The sequence below is a fragment of the Drosophila grimshawi genome, unplaced genomic scaffold (genome assembly GCF_018153295.1).
Source record: "Drosophila grimshawi isolate 15287-2541.00 unplaced genomic scaffold, ASM1815329v1 contig_1377, whole genome shotgun sequence".
NCBI lineage: Eukaryota > Metazoa > Arthropoda > Insecta > Diptera > Drosophilidae > Drosophila > Drosophila grimshawi.
In genome coordinates, this window is record NW_025062900.1 from 20,040,932 (window position 1) to 20,061,389 (window position 20,458).

General features: G+C 37.6%; 1 protein-coding gene across 3 annotated transcripts; it reads left to right on the forward strand.

Annotated features, from left to right (window-relative positions):
- The first annotated feature begins 511 nt into the window (after positions 1 to 511).
- Positions 512 to 18,648, forward strand: LOC6567026 (serine-rich adhesin for platelets). 3 transcript variants are annotated; one of them, XM_032739650.2, is made up of 8 exons: positions 512 to 1,361; positions 10,367 to 10,566; positions 10,631 to 10,961; positions 11,075 to 12,028; positions 12,604 to 13,946; positions 14,989 to 15,045; positions 16,256 to 17,876; positions 17,950 to 18,648. In XM_032739650.2, exons 1-8 carry the CDS (start codon positions 551 to 553, stop codon positions 18,624 to 18,626), a joined length of 5,994 nt encoding a protein of 1,997 aa, XP_032595541.1. In that variant the 5' UTR covers positions 512 to 550; the 3' UTR covers positions 18,627 to 18,648. The 3 variants fall into 3 exon arrangements, with proteins under 3 accessions (XP_032595541.1, XP_032595542.1, XP_032595543.1); XM_032739651.2 differs by having other exon boundaries at positions 10,631 to 10,949; XM_032739652.2 differs by lacking the exon at positions 14,989 to 15,045.
- The last annotated feature ends 1,810 nt before the right edge of the window (positions 18,649 to 20,458 follow it).

Below are 20,458 nucleotides of genomic sequence, written 5' to 3' on the forward strand. Positions count from 1 at the left end.
ATGTTTTTACGCCATTCTCTTTTGCGTCGTCTCTTCGTTCGCTTGTGTTGAGAGTGTGAGCGCGAGAGAGCGAGAGAGAGAGAGAGAACAACACCGCGTTTATATTTCAATGCCGCTGATGTTGTTTTATTTTTTTTTTTTTGTCTTTTTCTCGTTTGGCTTTTGTTTTGAAACACACATTTTACATGGAAAATTTTGTGTTGCTGACGAGGAAAGTCTTTAGTGTGTGTGTATATATGCGTGCGTGCAATACTCTGATTAGAAATAGAGTAAAATAAATTCATACGTTTTAATTAATATCTTATTCAGTGATGACCAAATGCGTACCTAAAAATACATACATACATATTCTAAATTTGATTTGCATTTGCAAAACACAAAATGTAATAAAATAAATAAATATATGTGCACGTAATAAGAAAGAAAAAGATTGTAAAAGAGAAAGGCAAACTCCAATAACATTTATAACAAATTAATAAAAAAGAAATTAAAAGCAAAAAAAAAAATAAAACATTAAAAGCTACAAAATTAATAATAAAACTTAGTTGCCATGTTGCACACAATCGATGAAATTGACGCGCCAACAGCAACAGCAGCAGCAACATTAACATCAACGCCAACAACAACAGCAATTATGGCCCCGACAGAAACAACTGGCAATGGAACGGAGCCAACAATTTCAACGCACCTTGCGAACGCAACGGCGACAATAGAACCAACAACAACAGTCGCAAACGCAACAGCAGCAGTGAGTGCAACGGAACAAGAAACATTCGCTGCTTTTGTCGCCCCCGCAACCACAGAAGCAGAAGCAGCATCATCCACAACAACAGCATCAGCTGAGGGTCAAGCAACAGCAACAACGGCAACAATGACAGTGACAGCTAACAATATATCGACGCCATTGCCGCTGACGCTGTCAGCTGCTGTCGAGCTCACCGAATTAGCAACAACAGCTGATGGCGTCAGCGTTGCCAGCCTGTCCCAACAAACCGATGTAGTGGCAGAGACGGAGGCAGAGCCAGCATTCGATGTTCAGATGCGTACGCAGCAACAACAGAAAATTAGAATTTATCACGGCGCCAAACAGAGCGCCGTTTGGCGAACCGATTCGCTTGCATCCAATCCGAGCATCAATCGAAGCGGCGAAACAGGCTCAACGGATTCTAATACCAGCAACACTAGTCGAGGCAGCGGTGGCAGCAGCGTTTACTATGCAACAACGCCCAGTCTGTTGCAACGTAAAATCTCGGATAGCGCATTCAATGAGGCAGCCGCCATGCCGCGTCGCGTCTCATTCCCGGAAAGTGATAAGGAGCTCGTCACCGGATATCTCGAGCCGACCAATCCATGGGAAAAAGGTAAGCCAGAAAAAAGATGAGAATTGTAGCCTCTGATATTATTTATATATATATATATATATATATATATGCTATTTATAATTGTTAAAAAAAAATATACGCAATAGTGGATAGAGCTGGAAAAATTAAGCAGACAATAATATATAATAAAATGTCTGCTTAGTGGTATTAAACATGTTTCTGACCGTCTTTAATTTGTGCCACTATTTTCTTATAGATTTTTTTTATGTTTAATCGAAATTTTTTCATGCATTGCTATCTTAAATATTGTTTTTGACTCAAAATGGCAATGCCTTTGAAAAGTGTTTCAGTGTTGTCAAAAAATCGAAGCTTGTAAAATGTACTAGCAAGCGAAATTTTTGTGTATTTTTTTGTTTTTGTTTTTTGACTAGAATGGGCTATACTCAGATATCTTTTCGGTCTTGCGGCATTTCACATATTATTGTTGGGGGAACTTGTTTGTGCAAGCACGGAAGTCAAACACTTGAGACACATGTCGTAAATTGCACTTCCTGTCATTTATTTCAATTACAAACAGATTAATTGAATTGCATGCAGAGAGGTATTCTGAACAAGATGAACTGCATTGCGAAAAGGACTCTTATAAAAAATAAATACGCTCGATCATGCAAAAACAAAGAACGCCAGACAGAAAGAGAGAGAGAAATATTGCGAGAGGGGGTAGAATGTTGGTGGGATGGCGAAAAAGCCAATTCAATGAAGTGCGCACAAATATTTTTGCATTTCCTTTGAGTCTGAATAACGGAACGCAGTACTCGCCAATGATGATGATGACGATGATTGTTGTCAAGACCCATACATTTTGAACGATTCTTGTGTGCTTGCTGGTGTGTGTGTGTGTTCTCCTTCTATCTCCTTTGTACTTCTACATTGCAAGCGATGCGCACAATTCAATCATGTTGACAATTGGCAATTGCGTGGGGCGAAAACGTTGCCACCCTTTTTTTTCAAGGTAATATAATTCTACAGAAACGCTCGTGTATAATTTAAATTCTAGTTGCCCCTTTATGTGCATAACAAATTTATGTGTAATAAAAATTGACAAATTTTAAACAAGATTCAAAAAAAACATAAATTGTATTAGCCATTGAGTAGTAGATATGCAAAATAAGTCCACAAAATACTCGAAATGTTTGCGATTAACACCCTGTTTTGAATTTTTACATGGAATATTATTATTTGTCTAATTGTGTTCTTTTTACTGAGTTTATGTCGTCGTTTTTATTGTTAGTGGCGGTGTGAGTGATGATTGGTTATTTTTATAGTTTGCCTTTGATTTTGTTATTCGTTCGCACTTGAGTTGGAATATGTTTTTTTTTTCTTACTTGCCAGCGATAAAGACCACAACACCAGAATCACTGATAAGATACAGCGAATTCAACGTATCAACTCAGTTTCGACTTAGTTTCGGCAACGGATCGCTGCTTACGATTTAGATTTGCGCTCATTTTCAGTAAGCCTTGTCTCTCTGCTCTCTCTCGCTCGCTCACCCTCTCTCTCTCTGCTCTCTCTCGCTGTTTCGTATTTTGTTACCGGCTCCAGTTGGAGGCACACTTAATGTCTGCCATTCCGAGTGCTATCTGTTTTCTCACCGTAAATACAATAAATTGTGGAAACGAATCCGATTTGCTCGACGAGTGTGTTTGCCATGCATATTGATACATTTGAGTGTAAATACTTTAATATGTATACGACTTTGTATGTGTATATGTGTATTTGTGTGTGTTTATTGTATTTGTTTAAAATCGTCTCTTGTCTTTGTTTATACACATCTTGTTTGCAAGATTTACTGTTGTGTTTCTTCATCTTTTTTCTCCGTTTTGCTTTCTGCCTTTGCTTTGATTGTTGTAGGTGTAAATAATTTGTAGAATGTGTGATGTCATCGCCGTCACTTTACAACAAAGAGGAGTCAGCTCCACAATACGTTAAAAGACTACTTATGTGCAAATGAATGTCGATTAATGGGGAAACAATCCATTTGTAGACAAAATAAATTAATTCGATCCCTTTGAATTTAAAGACCCTGTTTTATTTCTCATTGATAACAGTGAAAACAAAATTATGTTCTTCATAAAACTGAACTAGAGCGTTACTTGCGTAATTAATAATATTGTACAAATAAGTGCAATACTGTTGTATTTGCATGAGAATTGCATACTCAGCGCATTGCTGAAGAAGTTGAAAGTAAATGCGCCATATGTATTTGTGTATATATATATATATTTATATATGTGTGTGTCTGTATGTGTAGCACTTAACATACTAATGAAAGATGATAAAAATGTCACGAGCTCGATTAATGTATATTTCGTTGTAATTAATTAAAGCAAATCCAGCAAAGCAAGGCAAAGCTAAGGCTAAGCAAAGTAAAGCAAGGAAAACAAACGAGCCTATAATAAAGCAAATCAGCAAACACAAACACAAAAATTAAATAAATAATTGCTAATCTTTGCATTTAGCTGAAATGTCACTTGTAAATTGCGCTCTTTTGTTTATGCGGAAACAATTCCCAAATATGCCAAAAATGTGTTGAGCTCTATTTTTGTGAAATGCATAATTTCTCATTAATTTTCACGCTGTGACGACCGCAGCATATTTGTGTCATTAAATCGCTCGTATATCATTCGTTATGGCAATTTTCTTTGCATTTAATGTTTAACAATGATGAACGAGACGAGGCACTATATTTGACGCCACTCAACTCAACTGACCTGCCAGGCTGATTAGCCACAAACGTATCAATAAACACGATAAGAACTGTTTTGGCACCACCAACTTTTGTTCTGAAACTTGGAAACGCTTCAGCTAATAATGATTTCTGCAATCATGGGCTATAATGAAGTTGTGCAAAACTATGCAATACGTATAACAGACAATTAGCGACCCCATATGGCTTATATATTCCTGATCATCTTTAAAAGCCGAGTCGATTTAGCAATTGATCATATGTCTACGACTATAAGAGTTGGACACTTCACATTTGGAGTTTATTTTATTTGTTATCGATAAATTCTTCCGATTCGGTAATATTGATACAAATCAATTTCTGATTGCAATATTAGCCTTAAACAATGAATACATGCATAAAGATGTAGTTTTCCATTTGAGTTTTTTTATCTACCCAGGCTTATTGTTAATTGGAAATTGCATAAAGATCGGATAAGGTTATCAATGCAAATCGATTTGCGATAGCAATAAATACCTAAATATAGATAGCTACAAAGATATAGTCATCGATTTGAATTTTAAATATTACTTGGTTTATTATAAATTTAAAAAAGATCGGACAAGGAACATCCAATGGAACAAACGATTATCAAGCATTTTCTGTACAATTGAAATCACTTGGAATTGCATAATTAACTTTATATATATATATATTTAACAGATCACCTAATCGAACACTCTTGATTTTAGCCTACTTTCTTGTATCTCATTGATTAATTTGATAATCGTATTTCGTTTTCTCCGAGCAAACAAATCGTCACCGATAAGCCAGTTTAGTGCGAATCACTTGCGACATTTTATTGAAAAGCTTACGCTTTGTTTTTTATAGATATCTGGACACGTTTAATTAAGCATTCAATTGACGTGCTCATCTACGCTGGCTTCTGATTAAATAAATTATCGACTCGATGCCAATATGTTAGTTCGAACCGCTTTTTCTCATTCGATATACATTCTGAATGCGTATTTTCTCTCAGTCAGCGCTTTGAGTTTCATTTTGTTTTTGCCGAAGGTTGTTGCCAACACAAAAGCAAAAAATAAAAAAAATAAAATAAACAAAATTCAATAAATGGCAAACGCTGAGAACAAGTTTCGAGATACATACGCTCGAAATTGTCGATATTGTAAATGTTTAGCCGAAAATTAACAGCAATTTAATTGAACCATTTTTTTTTTGCTCGCTTTTTTGTTGCGGCTTTTGAGAATTTGCTCGTTGTTGATTTTTTGCTGTTTTTTGTTGGTGTTGTTCTTGTTTTTTTTTGCCCCCTTCATCGATAACGCATAAAAATCAATAGAATAATAAAAAATTGAAAAGCATTTAATACGCCAATTGCCCAACACACACACACACACGCACACTCCAGCTGTCTGCAGACACGAATCATTTTCCAAGTTTTTACTTTGCTGTTACCAATGTTGATGAGCTAATTCTCCATCGATCGATAATTGAAACATTGTGCATTAGCAGTTGATTCTTTATTGCTTACAACCTGCTAAAAATCCAGCCTTCGGTTTAATATATTTCGCGTGATTTCCTCACGTTTCCATAGCGGTGGACCCCATAAGGGTCAATATATGTTTATAAATAAATCATTATTATATATTAATTTGTTTTTCCACTTATTAAAATTGCAATACGCTTAAAAATACACATTTTTATCTAGAATTTATCCAACATTTATACCCCAGTCCAAATGCTGACTAATAAAAACGAAGCAAAAACATTAAATACTTTAAGGCAGGCATTTTTAATGAAGCTATGCTACTCGTATTATTTCATATTATATACGCTGTTTGTTGTTTAATTTAAGTAAATACAACTATATTATCTTAGTGGTGTGAAGATAAGAGGCCCACAAAAATAACGAATTACTAACTGAAGCGTATTTTTTTTTTTATTGTTTATTAGCAAAAATTGTTTTTGGTTTATTTTTTTTTTTGTAATATAAACGCATTGAAAATGGGTAAAAATGGCTTAATGACGAGCTAAAGGCTTCAAATTTGACATATAAATTCTCGTATACCAAATGCAGATCAACTTTAATTTATTTTATCGATAATTCCCCCACTTTCGTGTGTATCGGTTCCAATTTGATTTCTGATAGCAACACAGCTACTGTTTTAGATATAGCATTATAATTCAGTATTCAATTTGCTTATATAATTTTTATAACCTGTAAAAATATCATTAATTTCAGATAAGAAACTCTCAGGTTTTTTTGTATTACCCGCTGAGTTAAGGGTATCTTCCAGTCGGCACTCTTCTCACTTGTTTTGTTTTTATCTTAATCTTTTCACATGCTTAAGTTGTTTACGGTTTGCATTGGCTATTGTAGAATTGCTTTCATCTCGTTTTCATATTTGGTTTGCGCATATTTCATTTTTTACTCCCGTTTTCATATAGGTCTAATTTTTTATGTGGCATATACCCTTGATGCAATATGTTTAATGAGTATACGAAACGGTAGCTAGCTAAAGGCATATAGCTAAAATATATAAAAATATATCAGATTAATTTCATATAATACGGTATTACTTAATGACTTTCATTATATTCGATTTATTCTATATAATAAGTATTACTTAATAACCAGGAAAAAATATGAAAAGAATTACAAACAAACAATAAACACTCTCGAGCTGTTGTGGCGGCTGTCAATGGAAAATATTTTATCAGTTGAAAAATGATTTACCATTAACTCAAAGCAAGCACACAACCAAAAACAACAAAAAGTGGAAGCCGGTCGTCAACATGTCTGCCAGTGCACAAAAAAAACATATATATATATATATATATATACATATCACATATGTAGTATAAGCATATACGTATATATAATAATAGTTCTCAGAAATCGTTGTTTTTAGTGAGCATGCGAGCGCTAATGATTCATTAAACAGATGTCCGTCTCGACAGACAAAAACTATGAAAACTGAGATGTATATGGGACAGCTTTTGAATGATTGCCAAAAAGAATAAAGAAAAAAAATTGCTTTTGTTTTTGCATTCAAATGTTGCGACAATTTCATTTTTCGGGCCGTTTGTGTTTGCATTAAATGTTGTTGCTGTATCATTTAATTGCCATCTATATGGCTAGATAATGCGATGATAGATTAATCTGTTTACATTTCTCATAAAGGAAGAGGCAAAACTATATATGTGAGCAAACTATTTTTAAAACTTTTTGTCGCTATGTCTTCGAATGCACTTGGCATTTGGCACAATTTTCTTCGCTACTTTGTCGCCCAGAAATCTTCAAATTAAATATATATATTTAGATACAAATATATACTTCGATTTGATACGCCCCCAACGAACGGTTCCGCTCTGCAAGCAAAAAAGCAAAAATTCGATACAAAAACTATACTTGGTGGATTACTTATGCAAATGCTACGAAATAAATACATATTTCTAGTATTGATATTTGCCCTGGTTTGTTTATTAAGTGATTTTCTCTCGTTTTTTTTTTTTTTTTTGGATAGCCGCCGCTCACTGTCAGATTGTCACACAGCATTATAGTAATCACAACGATATTCTAAATTTAGCTAGAAATTATTACTGTGCCCAGTGCACAATATTGATAGACATCCAGAGCATGTCCAAGTCATCTCAAGTCGCAAATTACAAGTTCACGATGATAATTTTGTGTCAGGCAACAGAATCGTTTGGAAATGCCGCAATTTCATTTTTGACATTTGCGGACCATTTGTCTATGTCGTCTATACGTTGCCGACTCTGCCCCTCTGCCTCGCTTCCACTCTGCCACTCAAGATGATCATCGTCGTGATGAAGATGTTGTTGTCGTTTCTGATGACATTATGGGGGAGATACGCACTCGCAATCAGCTCGTTTTATTTGCCATATTTGAGCAATATTTGCCAGACATTTGTGGGCAAGTTCTCGTTGTGACAAATGTTTCCATGACTTTGTTCAATGGCTGATGAGTATTTTGGGCTATTGAAAAGATATTATGAATGGGTATATTTATTTATTGAATTAGTATTATTATTTTATTATTATTAGTATTTATTTATACACATTTTCAAATAAATATATAATAATAGTTGGCTAGAAAATTGTAAACTTGTATATTTATTTCCGATTATTCATATGTTTATATTATCAATTTTATTTGTTTTATTATTTAGTTTTTATTACTTATTTTTGGCTATAGAGAAAAATTATATGGCAGTATCTTTACTTAAATATTTATTATTTTTAATTAATTAATAATATTATTTATTTGGCTATAGCTAAAATGTATACAGGGTTATATTTGTTATTTATTTATTTACTTATCAATATTATTTCATAATAATTATTTTATTTTTATTTTTTTATATTGGGAACAGAAAGTTAAGACAATCTGTTAGATAAGATGAATATCTTTTGTAGAAAGACAACAGAGCTAAAAAAAAAAAACGAAATAATAAGAATCGAAATCCAGTCAAAGAATCAGCTCAATTAGTTCTTGATAGTTTCTATACTGAGTAGATTAAATACATGATCAATAGCAAAGAATAGAGAAGATTTGACCCCATCACCAAATGTGGACTCAAATTGGTATCAAAGAGAAGTCCAATATCTTTAACTGTAATGGAAGATGGACAATCATATATGTGGCTAGTACTGCTAAAAATTATATTTCAATTTAAGCGACATTCAAAAATTATAGAACAAATGCATTTGCTTAGCTCTTCTATTCGGTTACACAAAACGTTTTCATTTTGAAGATTTTTACTGCTAAAGCTTTGCTAATTCAAAAACATTTTAATATATTTACGTGGTATCTAGAAGTTGAGCCATATTGGTTTTCTCGAATTTTATATTTTCGACGTAGTTACTTTGAAATTGTCGCATTGCATGACAAACGGAAGCGTCGGACAGTTTATTGACTCAACCAATGTTCTTTTTGTTTTATGTATTTTTGATCACAAATTGTGGTATTTTGATCAGCTGCCTCGCCTATATATATATATGTATATATATATGTATTATGTGCACAGTTCCGGTCAAAAAATTAGTAGTAGATCATTCATAGAGAGAATTACTTGTTAATTGTGTTAATTGTGTTTTGCATTTGTATATTTTGGCAATATTTATTTAAAGTCTGACGTCTTAATCAAATCAGGATTTGTCCAGTGAAAATAATAGTTCACTATTAATTGCTTCGCAACAGAGTCTTGCATCTAATACGAATTCGGATTTGTACTTCTTCATTTAGCTAATGGTCAGTTTAAATTTATTCTTGATAAACTTTAACCTTTGCATTTGAATTTGGCAAAGGTCCTTTTCTAAGAATTTTGATTGCCAACAGTTTCAACCCTGAATGCCACAAAAAAAGGTAGAGGGAAATTTTGAACAATATTACGATATACTAAAAGTATAAATACCTTTAATTATTTTTTAATAATATAATATTAATAGGATGTTTACTTCAGATTGAAGCTTTAAAATTAGTCGATAAGTTAATAATATATTATTTTAATCATGAACTAGCTGTGTTTTCAATATTTCAATTATTTTCGCTAGGGCCTTGAGATATAAAAAGAAATAACTAAAATAAAATATATAAAATATAACCAAAGTAATCGAGTAGCATATGAAAGGGATTAGACAAAAGCCGATATTATATATTTTATGTAGCAGCACTTCTATTATTTTGACCGCTGCTGTAGCATAGAGACTTCCAGCTATGACGTGTGCGCGCGTGCGGCAAATATAAATTATATGTTTAAATTTCCCAAGCAATTGAAAATTATACAGATATTGTGTGTATATTCCCAAGAAATTAAGCCGAGTATGTTATTTGTACTTTGTTTCATAAGTGGCTAACTTTAGGTTTAAGTGCTTTTGTATTTTACAAAAGTATTGCTTAAATTAGAAAGTTACAAAGAATGAACAGGTATTTTAGGCACCCCAAAGATTATATACCCTTACAATATACAAGTCACTATACATTAAACTATGTATAAAACAATTGACTGTTCCCTTAAAAGCTATATAATAAAGTAGTCCGTTAGTTTTAATTTTTCGTCATGTCGCAGACAAGCTTTACAATAAAATTACTATACCCGTTGCAAGGTTATTATTAGTAAAATTGAATAGTGTTGCATAATATTGCCTCATAATAATTAAAAATTAGACAACATCTGCTTTTCAAATATATTTTACAACTTAATTATAAATATTAGACACAAATTGTGGTTTATATAATCATCTCATCTCTATTCACATTTTTCTCTGATTGTTTCAGTCTATCAGGTGTCGAGCATTGCTGAGATCACTGAGCTGTATGTGCAGTCCTGCTATAAGCATCACACCCAGCCACTTCAAATTGTCATGGAGCATTTGAGTGGTTTGGATTTGCAGCTGATGCGACAACCGCTGCTATCCCTCAAGGGCGTTCAGCTGACGCCCAATGACTGTGAGCCGCTGGAGGAGATATTCAAGCTGGTATGATTCTCTTATTCAATATGCAAAATGGAAATTTTGTTAATGTCTTTTCCATTACGTTCAGATCCAATATAAAGCTATCGATTTCTCCGAATGCCCGTTGGACGAGAGCTGCCTGCGTGCGCTGTGTGAGATGATTGATTACTATGAGGCTGTCAATGAATTGGACATCTCGTACAACAAGGAGCAGATGACGCTTCGTGGCTGGGGCCACTGCACTCATATGATTAAGCGCAGCCAAGAGTTGCAGCTGCTCAATGCCGAGGGCAATCAGATATCGAAAGTGGGTGCCGAGAATTTGGGTATTGCGCTGAGCACCTCCAATCTGCACACGCTCAAGCTGGAGCACTGCGGCCTCAAGGGACCACCACTCACTAGCTTTTGTGAGTATCTGGGTGCGGATTACTTTTCAATTTCTCGTCCCCAACATGCTCCTGAGTGTTGTTGTTCCTTAGCCTTGTTTCGCCAGTTAATTTTGTGATGTTTTTTTTTTTTTTTTGTTTTATAGGCTGCAAGTTGTACCACAATAAAATACTTAAGGAGCTGTGGCTGGGCTACAATGATTTGGATTGCACCGATGCCCAGCATATTGCGGACATGTTGCGCTTCAATCACACCATCGAGCTGATCGACATCAGCAACAACAATATACGAGACGAGGGCGTCATGTATCTGGTGCAGGCACTCATCATGCAGGCCACAGAACTTGAACGACGCAGTGGCCTGCCGCTGAAGCGTACCCAGGCCATTGAGGATGATGAACCCATGTCGCCCGCAGAGACATCAGCGTCGTCCTTGTCCATGCCAAGCCACAGTGATCAGTGCAACAGCAATGGCAGCAACGGAAGCAGCAGCAACGGCAGCAGCAGCAACCTAATGCAATCTGAATCGCATGCCAGCGCGTCCAACACACAATCAGATGTCGTTGAAGTTGTGGCGACGTCCGTCGAGCAACTGGCAAGTTTGGCAACCACAGCAGAAGAGGGCAGTGGCAGTGAGCCAGCTGTGGGTATCCTGGTGGATGTGGAAAATGATGCGGACGATGACAATACCGAGGAAACGGTGCGCACTCTGAGAAGCGGCAATCCGAGTGCGACTGGTCAATCTATGCTGAGCAAATTGCTGTCCATGAACAGTGATAGCAGCAGCGAGGAGCCAACATCCAACATATCCACCGATACACTAGCCGCCGCCTGCTCCGAGGACATCAGTGAGAACAGCAATGATATTTGTGAGCCTGTTGGCAATTTGGAAAATCCAGCAGCAGCAACAATAGCAACAGCAGCAGCAGCGACAACATCAACGGATGAGTCCACAACAGAGTTGTCGGAAGTTTTCAACATGCCAGCAACACTGGACAGTCCAAGCTTGGAGCAGCTAACTCCACAACAACAAGAGCAGCAGCAACAACAACAACAACAACAGCAGCAGCAAAGTTCCCAAAATGAACGCAACTTATGTGGTAAATTTGATTTGAATGCAATCTTATCCAATTTGATTTCTTTCTCAACATTATCTTTATCTAAACAAATACTAACAGCATCAACTACAATTTCTTCAGCAGTATTTACAGATCAAAATTTACAAACTTTCCCGATTTATATATGTATATATATGTATTCTTTTTAGATCGTCCAAGGATAAAGATTGTGCATTTTTATATATATTTCGAAGTAGATTACTATTTAGATATAAATAAGTCAAAATGTTTACAAGAAATATTTTAATTTGATTAAAATACATCAGATTTGTGCCAATTAAATAGGAATAATAACTATAAATGTGGCTGTTATAAAAGAGCTTAAAAGTTCTTATATAAGATCCATAAATCATTATAAATATATATAGAAATTTGAGAATTGCTTGAAATAGCTGCCGTATTTTTGTAATACTTCGAAAAATCGTAGCACTTTTATTTAGTGTGTAAATTATTTGGATAATATTATTAAAATAGATTCATTGAATAGAATTTTGATTTGAAGCAATATTTAAACAAAAATGCTCTGCTAAAAAACGATTTATGATTTCTTTTTGCAGATATTACTCCCTCAACAGAGGCTAAAACCGTTGAACCCAATGAAACCTGTGTACAGAATAACAACAATGCTAATTCCCACAATAACACCAATAATACCAACAACAATAATATTAATAATAACAACAACAACAACACCAACAATAAACATAATAATAATATTGTATTAAACCAAATACCGGAGGCGGCAGCAGTTGGCGCCAATTCGAGCGGCTCTGCAGCGATTTATGAGGTAACCGCTGAGGAGAGCGACTGCATCAATGGCATCGATGCGGGCCCAAGTGGCTCACGTCCACTGGACATGAATAAGAATGCGAAGGCAGGCGATGATTTCGAGGATACGCACAGCACGTATTCGGCATTTGAGAGCACCTCCGAGGGTGACATTAGTCGCCATCTGCCCGACGAGTTCAGTAGCTTGTCCGTGTCGCTGGAGAGCACGAGACTCGACGATCTGACCAAAGAGATGGCCATTGAGACGGCCACTATAGCCAGTGAGTCAACCGAGTGTTTGCTCGTCGCCGAGGAGGCAGGGATGCCGCCAGCGTCAGTTGAGCCAGAGCCGAAGCCGGAGACAGCAGAAGTAATTGTGGCAACGATGACGCCGTCGACGTCGACGACGGTGGCGGCGGTGTCGAAGGTAACGATTGATGCCAAGGAGAAGGAGCCCAGCGCCAGTCCTTGTCCCAGTCCAACGCCCACACCGCCGCCGCCATCGACATCACCGGGCGGCGTCAGCAGCGGCCTGCGACGCACCGAATCCAGTTGCGCCTACCTCAACCAATCGACACGCAATCGCTCCCAGAGCTCGGATAGTTTGTGCAGCGAGAATTCGCTGGATGGCAGCACGAGCAGTGTCGCTGATCCGCATCTCGCCGAGAAACTGACCAAAAACGATACGCTCTCGCGACGACATCTGGTCGATGCCACACTGGAGGCGGCAAATCGTCCACCGAGTGGCCTTAAGGCGCTCGCCCTGTGGAGCAATAATCTGTCTAAGGATTGTGGACCACACATTGCCGAACTGTTGTCGCGCAGCTCGTCGCTGGAGCTGTTGAACATTGGCAAGAATTGTTTGTCCAACGATTTTGTGGCCACAATCAAGGACAGCCTGACCAAGAACACAGCCCTAACGACGCTGGGCCTGCAGAGTGCCCATCTCAGCGCCAAGGGCATCGAGACGCTCGCCTCCATTCTGACCTTTGGTGGCAACAGGAAACTGCAGCGCATCGATATACGTGACAATAAACTGGAGGTGGAAAGTCTGAACATAATCGCCGAGGTGCTCAAGTCCAACAAGACCGTCACCCAAATCGATATCAATGATGAGCCCAAGCGTCTAACGGTAAGTCATCCAAAATGGACACATTCGACGACGAACGCCACGAATCCTCGCGATCTTCTTCAACGCCATGCGCCATGCGCCCATTTCTAAAACCCCCCCTTCAAAACCCGCAATGTTTGTGCTTCGCCATATGAAACTATGCGCCAGAAAACGAGTTGAGGCTGAGTTATTCAATTTTTCATTTATTCCATTTACAAATGTCAATTACATAAGCCAATTGAATTCCAGTTTTGAAATGAATAAACCGAGTTACAACTTAAGATCCGAAATTATCAGTTAACAAATTATGATGCTCTGGGTAAAGTTGTGCAAAAGTGTATAACAGGCAGATGGAAGTATCAGCAACCCCAGAAAGTAATCTGTTCTTGATCAGCATCAAAAGTCGAGTCTGTCTGTCTGTAAGATAAGTCGCATAAAAGATGGAGACTTCAAATTTGGAATACAAGTTCTTATTTAACATATTGTAGCATATCAAATTAAGTCATTCGAAAACTATAAAATTGCGATACAAATCGATATCTGATAGCAATATAACGCATAATTTTAAAGGTATAGTCTTGCATTTGATATATATATATCGATAACTGTCACAGTTTCGATACAAATCGATTACTGTTAGCAATAAAATACACAAATTTAAAGCTATAATTTTCACATTAATATTGAACATGCTTTGACAACTTACTGACCAACTGCAACAATTTCATTAAGCAAACTAATTAAAGCAGCAAGCCAACTAGGTATTTATCAGCTAAATGCAGGGTATCTGCTAGTCAAACTTGAACTCATTTAAGTATTTAATTGTGCAAGCATTTAATTAGCAATCAGCTGTGTAATTGACATTATTAACTTGGGCAAAAGCCCATATGGATTAGGTTAAATATCTCTGATTAAACATATATATATATATATATTGTAGTCGCGTACAGTTGTGCGTTTTGTGGTTGATGATTGCTGTTGATTGTTGATTTTTAATTGTATCATTTTCGTTTCGTGCTGTTATTGTTATTGTTATCAACTCTCCTCCCCCCCATCGCAAAAGTTGCCAATAGTGCCGATAGTAAATGTTATACCGCCAACGCCAATGTCCCAGGATAGCGTAAGTAAAATCCCATCTCATCTCGCAATATAGAATACATATATATATAAATATATATATATTTAAATTGATATATATACATATATATATATATGATTTCGCTCCTGTCTCTCTACCTTTAACGCCCTCAAGCATAATCGCAAAAAGAAAAACTTGGCTTGCTTCTTCTACTGCTACAAACACTGTTTTTTTTTATTGAACCGCTAACAAAGCTAACAATGCAATATTCTGCAGCTGCTGCAACTGCGTTTTCAACATATAAATCACTCTAGCTTTAAAGTTACAAAATAAATAATATAAAAATGAACAAAGCCACAAGAACTGAGCACAATTGAAATTATTACTCATACGACTAGTGTTTTTGAAACAGGCGCATAACTGAAGTAAATGTCTTTTACAAATAAAGAAATACAAATATTTTTGAAATATACTTTGCTATTATACTATACGTATATCATTATCAGATATAGCTAACTATTTTCCAGGAAACTTTATACTTCCGAAGCCCTGAAAAGTATGCTTTAAAATATTTTCAATTTAATTTAGAACCAGATGTCAAACCGAGGCAAATTTAGGCTGCAATTATAATGCTGGTAAAGATTCCAGTATTCTTCCAATCATTTTATAGTGATCCATTACAAAAGCTTGGAATACTCTGTGAAAATATATTTTATATTTATTTATATATTTTATGAAAATTAACTATGATCTGCAATGCCTAGAAATCATTGTTCTTTTTTTGTTATACTCTGAACCCAGTTAAGATGGGTATATTTATTCATGATAAGGATCAAAAACCTAAGCGGAGCCATCAAAAATGTTGAATATAAGCTTTCGTATAGCAGCGACAATGTTTTACGGAATAACTAATATCCGGTTCAGGTTGATATTATTATTTATAAATTACAAAATTAGTTTCTGAATATCATAGCGATTCTGAATTTCAATACGGTTTGACACACCCTGCATAAAACTGATTACAAATGCCTAAAAATCAGTCAATAAAATCTGAAAATATATATTTGTTTTTTGAGTATATTCAAAAATGTTTGCCTTCGGTTGTTGTGCACAGACACAGATACATTGTATGAGGTATGCTGCTATGCTATGATGTATGTCTGTCATCCAATTGATAAATGAAAACTAATGCTTGTTATTTTGGTGCATATTGTTTGCCATTGCCATTGGCTTGTTAATTGCGCTCTTGCAGATTGGCAGCGATGCGCATTTGGATTATACGCGAGCACTGGGCACAGTGCGCTTGATGTGCTCGCGCAATGAGAAAATGCAGGCGGAGGAGCTGGAGCTGGCGGAGAAGGCGGCGAACGTGGGCGTTGGCTGCAGCAGCAACAACAACAGCAACAACAGCAGCAGCAACAACAGTAACAACGATAGCAGCAGCAGCAATGGCAAGGTCAGCAACATCAGCAGCAGCAACAATATAAATCGGTGTCGGGGCGGTTACTACTTGGGCTCGCGGAAAATCTCGCTGACGTGCCACAGCCGACCGCTGGTGGACGCAGCGACTGGCACTGTGACCGCTGCTCTGGCAGTAACCGCAATGCCAACGCCGGCTGCCAAACTGGAGGCGAGACGCAAGACAAATGCCCGTCTGCGCTCGCCGGGTCCCAGTCCGCCCACGATATCGCCGTCCTCCTCGCCCAATCGCAGCCGCTTTCATGTGTCGCGTGTCAGCGAAATTAGCAGTCCATTAACATCGCCGCTGGCCCAAATGCCGCCACAGACGCAGACGCAGACGGCGACGACGACAATGACAATGACAACGACAGCGCCACGATTGGCCAGCAGCAGCTGCATGTCCATACCGGGCAACAGTAACAGTAACAGCAGCAGTGGCAGTGCCAGTGCCAGTGGCAGCCAGAGCAGCCCGAATGCGCTGCTGCCGCTGCCCACATCCAGTTCGTTGCCATCGATGGCATCGGTCACCTCGTCCGTGCAGACCGTCAAGCGATTGTCGGTGTCGCCCCGATCTCGTTTTCATGTGTCGCGCATCTATGAGGATCCGCTGACGCCGCCAATGTACTTGCCGCCCACACCGATGCTCAAATCGGCACGCAAATCCGCTCAGCTGGCTGAGGCACAAGGATCAACAACAACAGCAACAACTGCGGTAACAGCAGCAGCAATGGAAACAGCAGCAACAACAGTAGCAACAGCAGCAGCAGCAGCATCTCCAGTAACCGCAGCGACTACAACAACAACAGCAATGCCCATCAGCAGCGTGACGATTGTTGAACCCTCACCCACCGCCGTTGCCGCTGCAACAGATGAGAACAACGACAACGAGAACGCACACCACCAACCAAGTACAAATGGCGACGAGGCTGCTGCCCAAAAGCTGTCGCCAAACTCGCCGAGCACATCATCCAGTTCGTGCAGCACCTCGCCCACATCCAGTGCAACAAACAGCAGCAACAACAGCAGCAGCAGTTACTCGGATGTCACCGATGGCAGCTCGTGCAGCAGCAGCTCGGATCTGGGGCCGCTTGTTGCTGCCAAAAGTTGCCCCATTGCAGTGTTTGGCGACAATGATATAACGCTGACCAAAGAATCGGCTGCCAGTGTGGCGCTCTCGGCCGTTGCCACCAACAACAATGCAACAAATACAGCGCCGACTGTGGTGGTGCAATCCCAACCACAACCACCAACAACACGTGCACGCAAAGCCTCCTGGATTGCCAATCCAACGACGGTGGACAAATTGCTGACACTCTTCAATCCGAGCACCATGTTTCAGCGCAGCTCATCGCCGGAATCGAAAAGCAATGCTGCTTCGGCAGCATCGCAGCTCACGAACACAAACGCACAGAGTTAGTACAGAATAAAAAATATAAACAATCAGTTGAAATTGACTAATTAACGTAATTATTTTAACTCCGGCAGATACAGCAACAAATGCAGCAGCGTGCGGCAGCGGTGATGTCAACGTGACGCGCAAAATGACGCCGCCATTGCGCAGCAGCAGTGGTAGTGGCAGCAATCTGATAGCAACAGCGGGAGCATCAGCAGTCGCAGCAGTAGCAGCAGCAGCAGCCGCCGGAGCCGGCGGAGCAGGAGCGGGTGGAGGTGGAGTTGGAGCAGTGGCAGCTGTAACAGATGCGGGCAGCTCATTCCTGGACACAGCGTCACGACAGCTGAGAGACTTTAAGAAGCAGGTGTTCCGTCAGAACCTCTCGTTCAATAATAGTGGCGACAATTTAGCCATTGGCACACAGCTGGATGTCAATCCCAGTGCTGCTGCCATGACAACATCGCCCATATTATTGAGCAATGTGGTTGAGTCACAAGCGCCGCCCGAATGCGGCAATGCCGTCCACATGCCACTGAGTTTGAAGCGTGAGCTCAAGGAGAACATCTCGCCGGAGCACACCATCAACGAGGACACGTTGCACACGCTGCAAAAGCTGTCGCGGGTCGAGGATGCAACGCTTAAGGCCGAGGCGGCCGCAGAGCTGGGCGACATTGAGATTGTGATGCACAGCGAGGTGTCCGACTGCATGCCAGAGGCGGAGCAGGAGAACCAACACCAGCAGCCGCAGCAGCAGGAGGATCTGGGTTAGGTTTAGCTGCCTAGCAACAAAAATACAAAAGGAAAAATGAAAACAAATAGAAATAATCAAGAAGAAAGCAACAAAAATGACGTGTGCAATTCAACAATGTGTTGAGCAAAAATCAGCAACTGGAACCAGCAAACCACCCACCTCAGCATTCCCCCTGTGTCTCTCTCTCTCTTTCACTCTCTGTGTATCTCTCTCTCTCTCTCTCTATGTTTGTAGCCCACCCCAACACCTGTCTCCGCAGTCCAACCAAACCCACACAACAACTACAACAACAACAACAAATGTAACAATAAGAAACAAAAAAGTACACAAGTTTTAAACCTAACTTTGTTTTATTTTTACTCTTTTTACTATACACAACAAATATTATTTTTTGGTTAAATTCTTTTTAAGTTTTATATACTTATATATACCTAATTATACAAAAGAAAGTATATATACATATATATTTTAATAATATCAAATGGCATGTGAAAGATGCAAAACTTCAAATGAATTATGAGTGCAAAAAAAACAAAAAAAAAATGAAAAACAACAACTACTTAATATGTATGTAAATTAGGCCAGCAAATTAGGCTAACCACAAAGAAGATATATATATATATATAAATTTATATATATATATATATATAGTAAATATGAATATGAGTTGAGTTGGCGCTTTGAAAAGTTGTATATGAATTAATGTTAATTTTTGTACTTACCCAACAAGATTGTTAATACTTTTATAATTGTTATGCATACTTAAGGAGCAATTCAATTTGTATATTGTATATCAAATATGTTTGCCACATAAAAACTTAACCAATGTAAACAATTGACCTCAATAATGGCAATTACTTATGATATGACTTGTGTTGTTGGTCAGTTTGCCAACGGCTGCGCTTAGTTAATGCCAATTTGTTTGGATGTACATATATATAGATATATATACATATATATATATATATATATATATTAATGATTAAATCGGTTTACTATAATTTACGATAATTGAATGATAAGCCCACCACCAGTCAATCAGTAAGCAATTTTAAGTTCAAACAACATCGTACATTCTTACATACATATATAAACTTTAAAAACAAAACAAAAGAAAAGAAAAGAGAAGAAGAAAGAAAAACTGGAACGAAACGAAACGAAAGAAAAGAAAACCCCAAAATAAATCCAATTGATCTCATTATGTGATATTTGTCGTAGTGCCCACTCACTGTATCCATGTTAAACCAAGCATACGAATTAAGTAACCAACAATAAGTTTCGCTCAAAGCGAACAAGTAAACAAATAAACAAACAAACAAAGAAATATGATTAAATACCCAACTGTAAACCAATTTCAAACATATATATATCCAAACAAATTGATAATGCTTGGCGTAGTCGAATGCAAATTCCCAAATAAAAAAAAAAAATTATGCAACTTTTCAAACTGCCAATTCGTATTGAAAACAAAAATAAAAAACACACACATTGAATATAAATATTCATGCATATTTCAAATGATATAAATGTATCTATAAAGATCTTGTAAATACTGATAATTGTGTTAGATGAAGCTCCATTTCAACTAATTACGTGTGAAAACTAAAACTTTACTTTCTTTTTTTTTTTAAATTATTTTGTTAATGTTGCAAGTTTTTTTTTTGTTTTTGTTTATCAGTTGATTTATTTGCAGTGACCTGAACATTTCGATCGTACTTAATTTACAAATTTATAATACATTTTTATTTGGTGCTCATTGATCGCTTTGAGAATTTGGCTTATTTCTTGTTGGATTCGCTTTCTGACATTGTAAATGAATTATTTGTTTTATTTTTTTTTTTATTTACCAA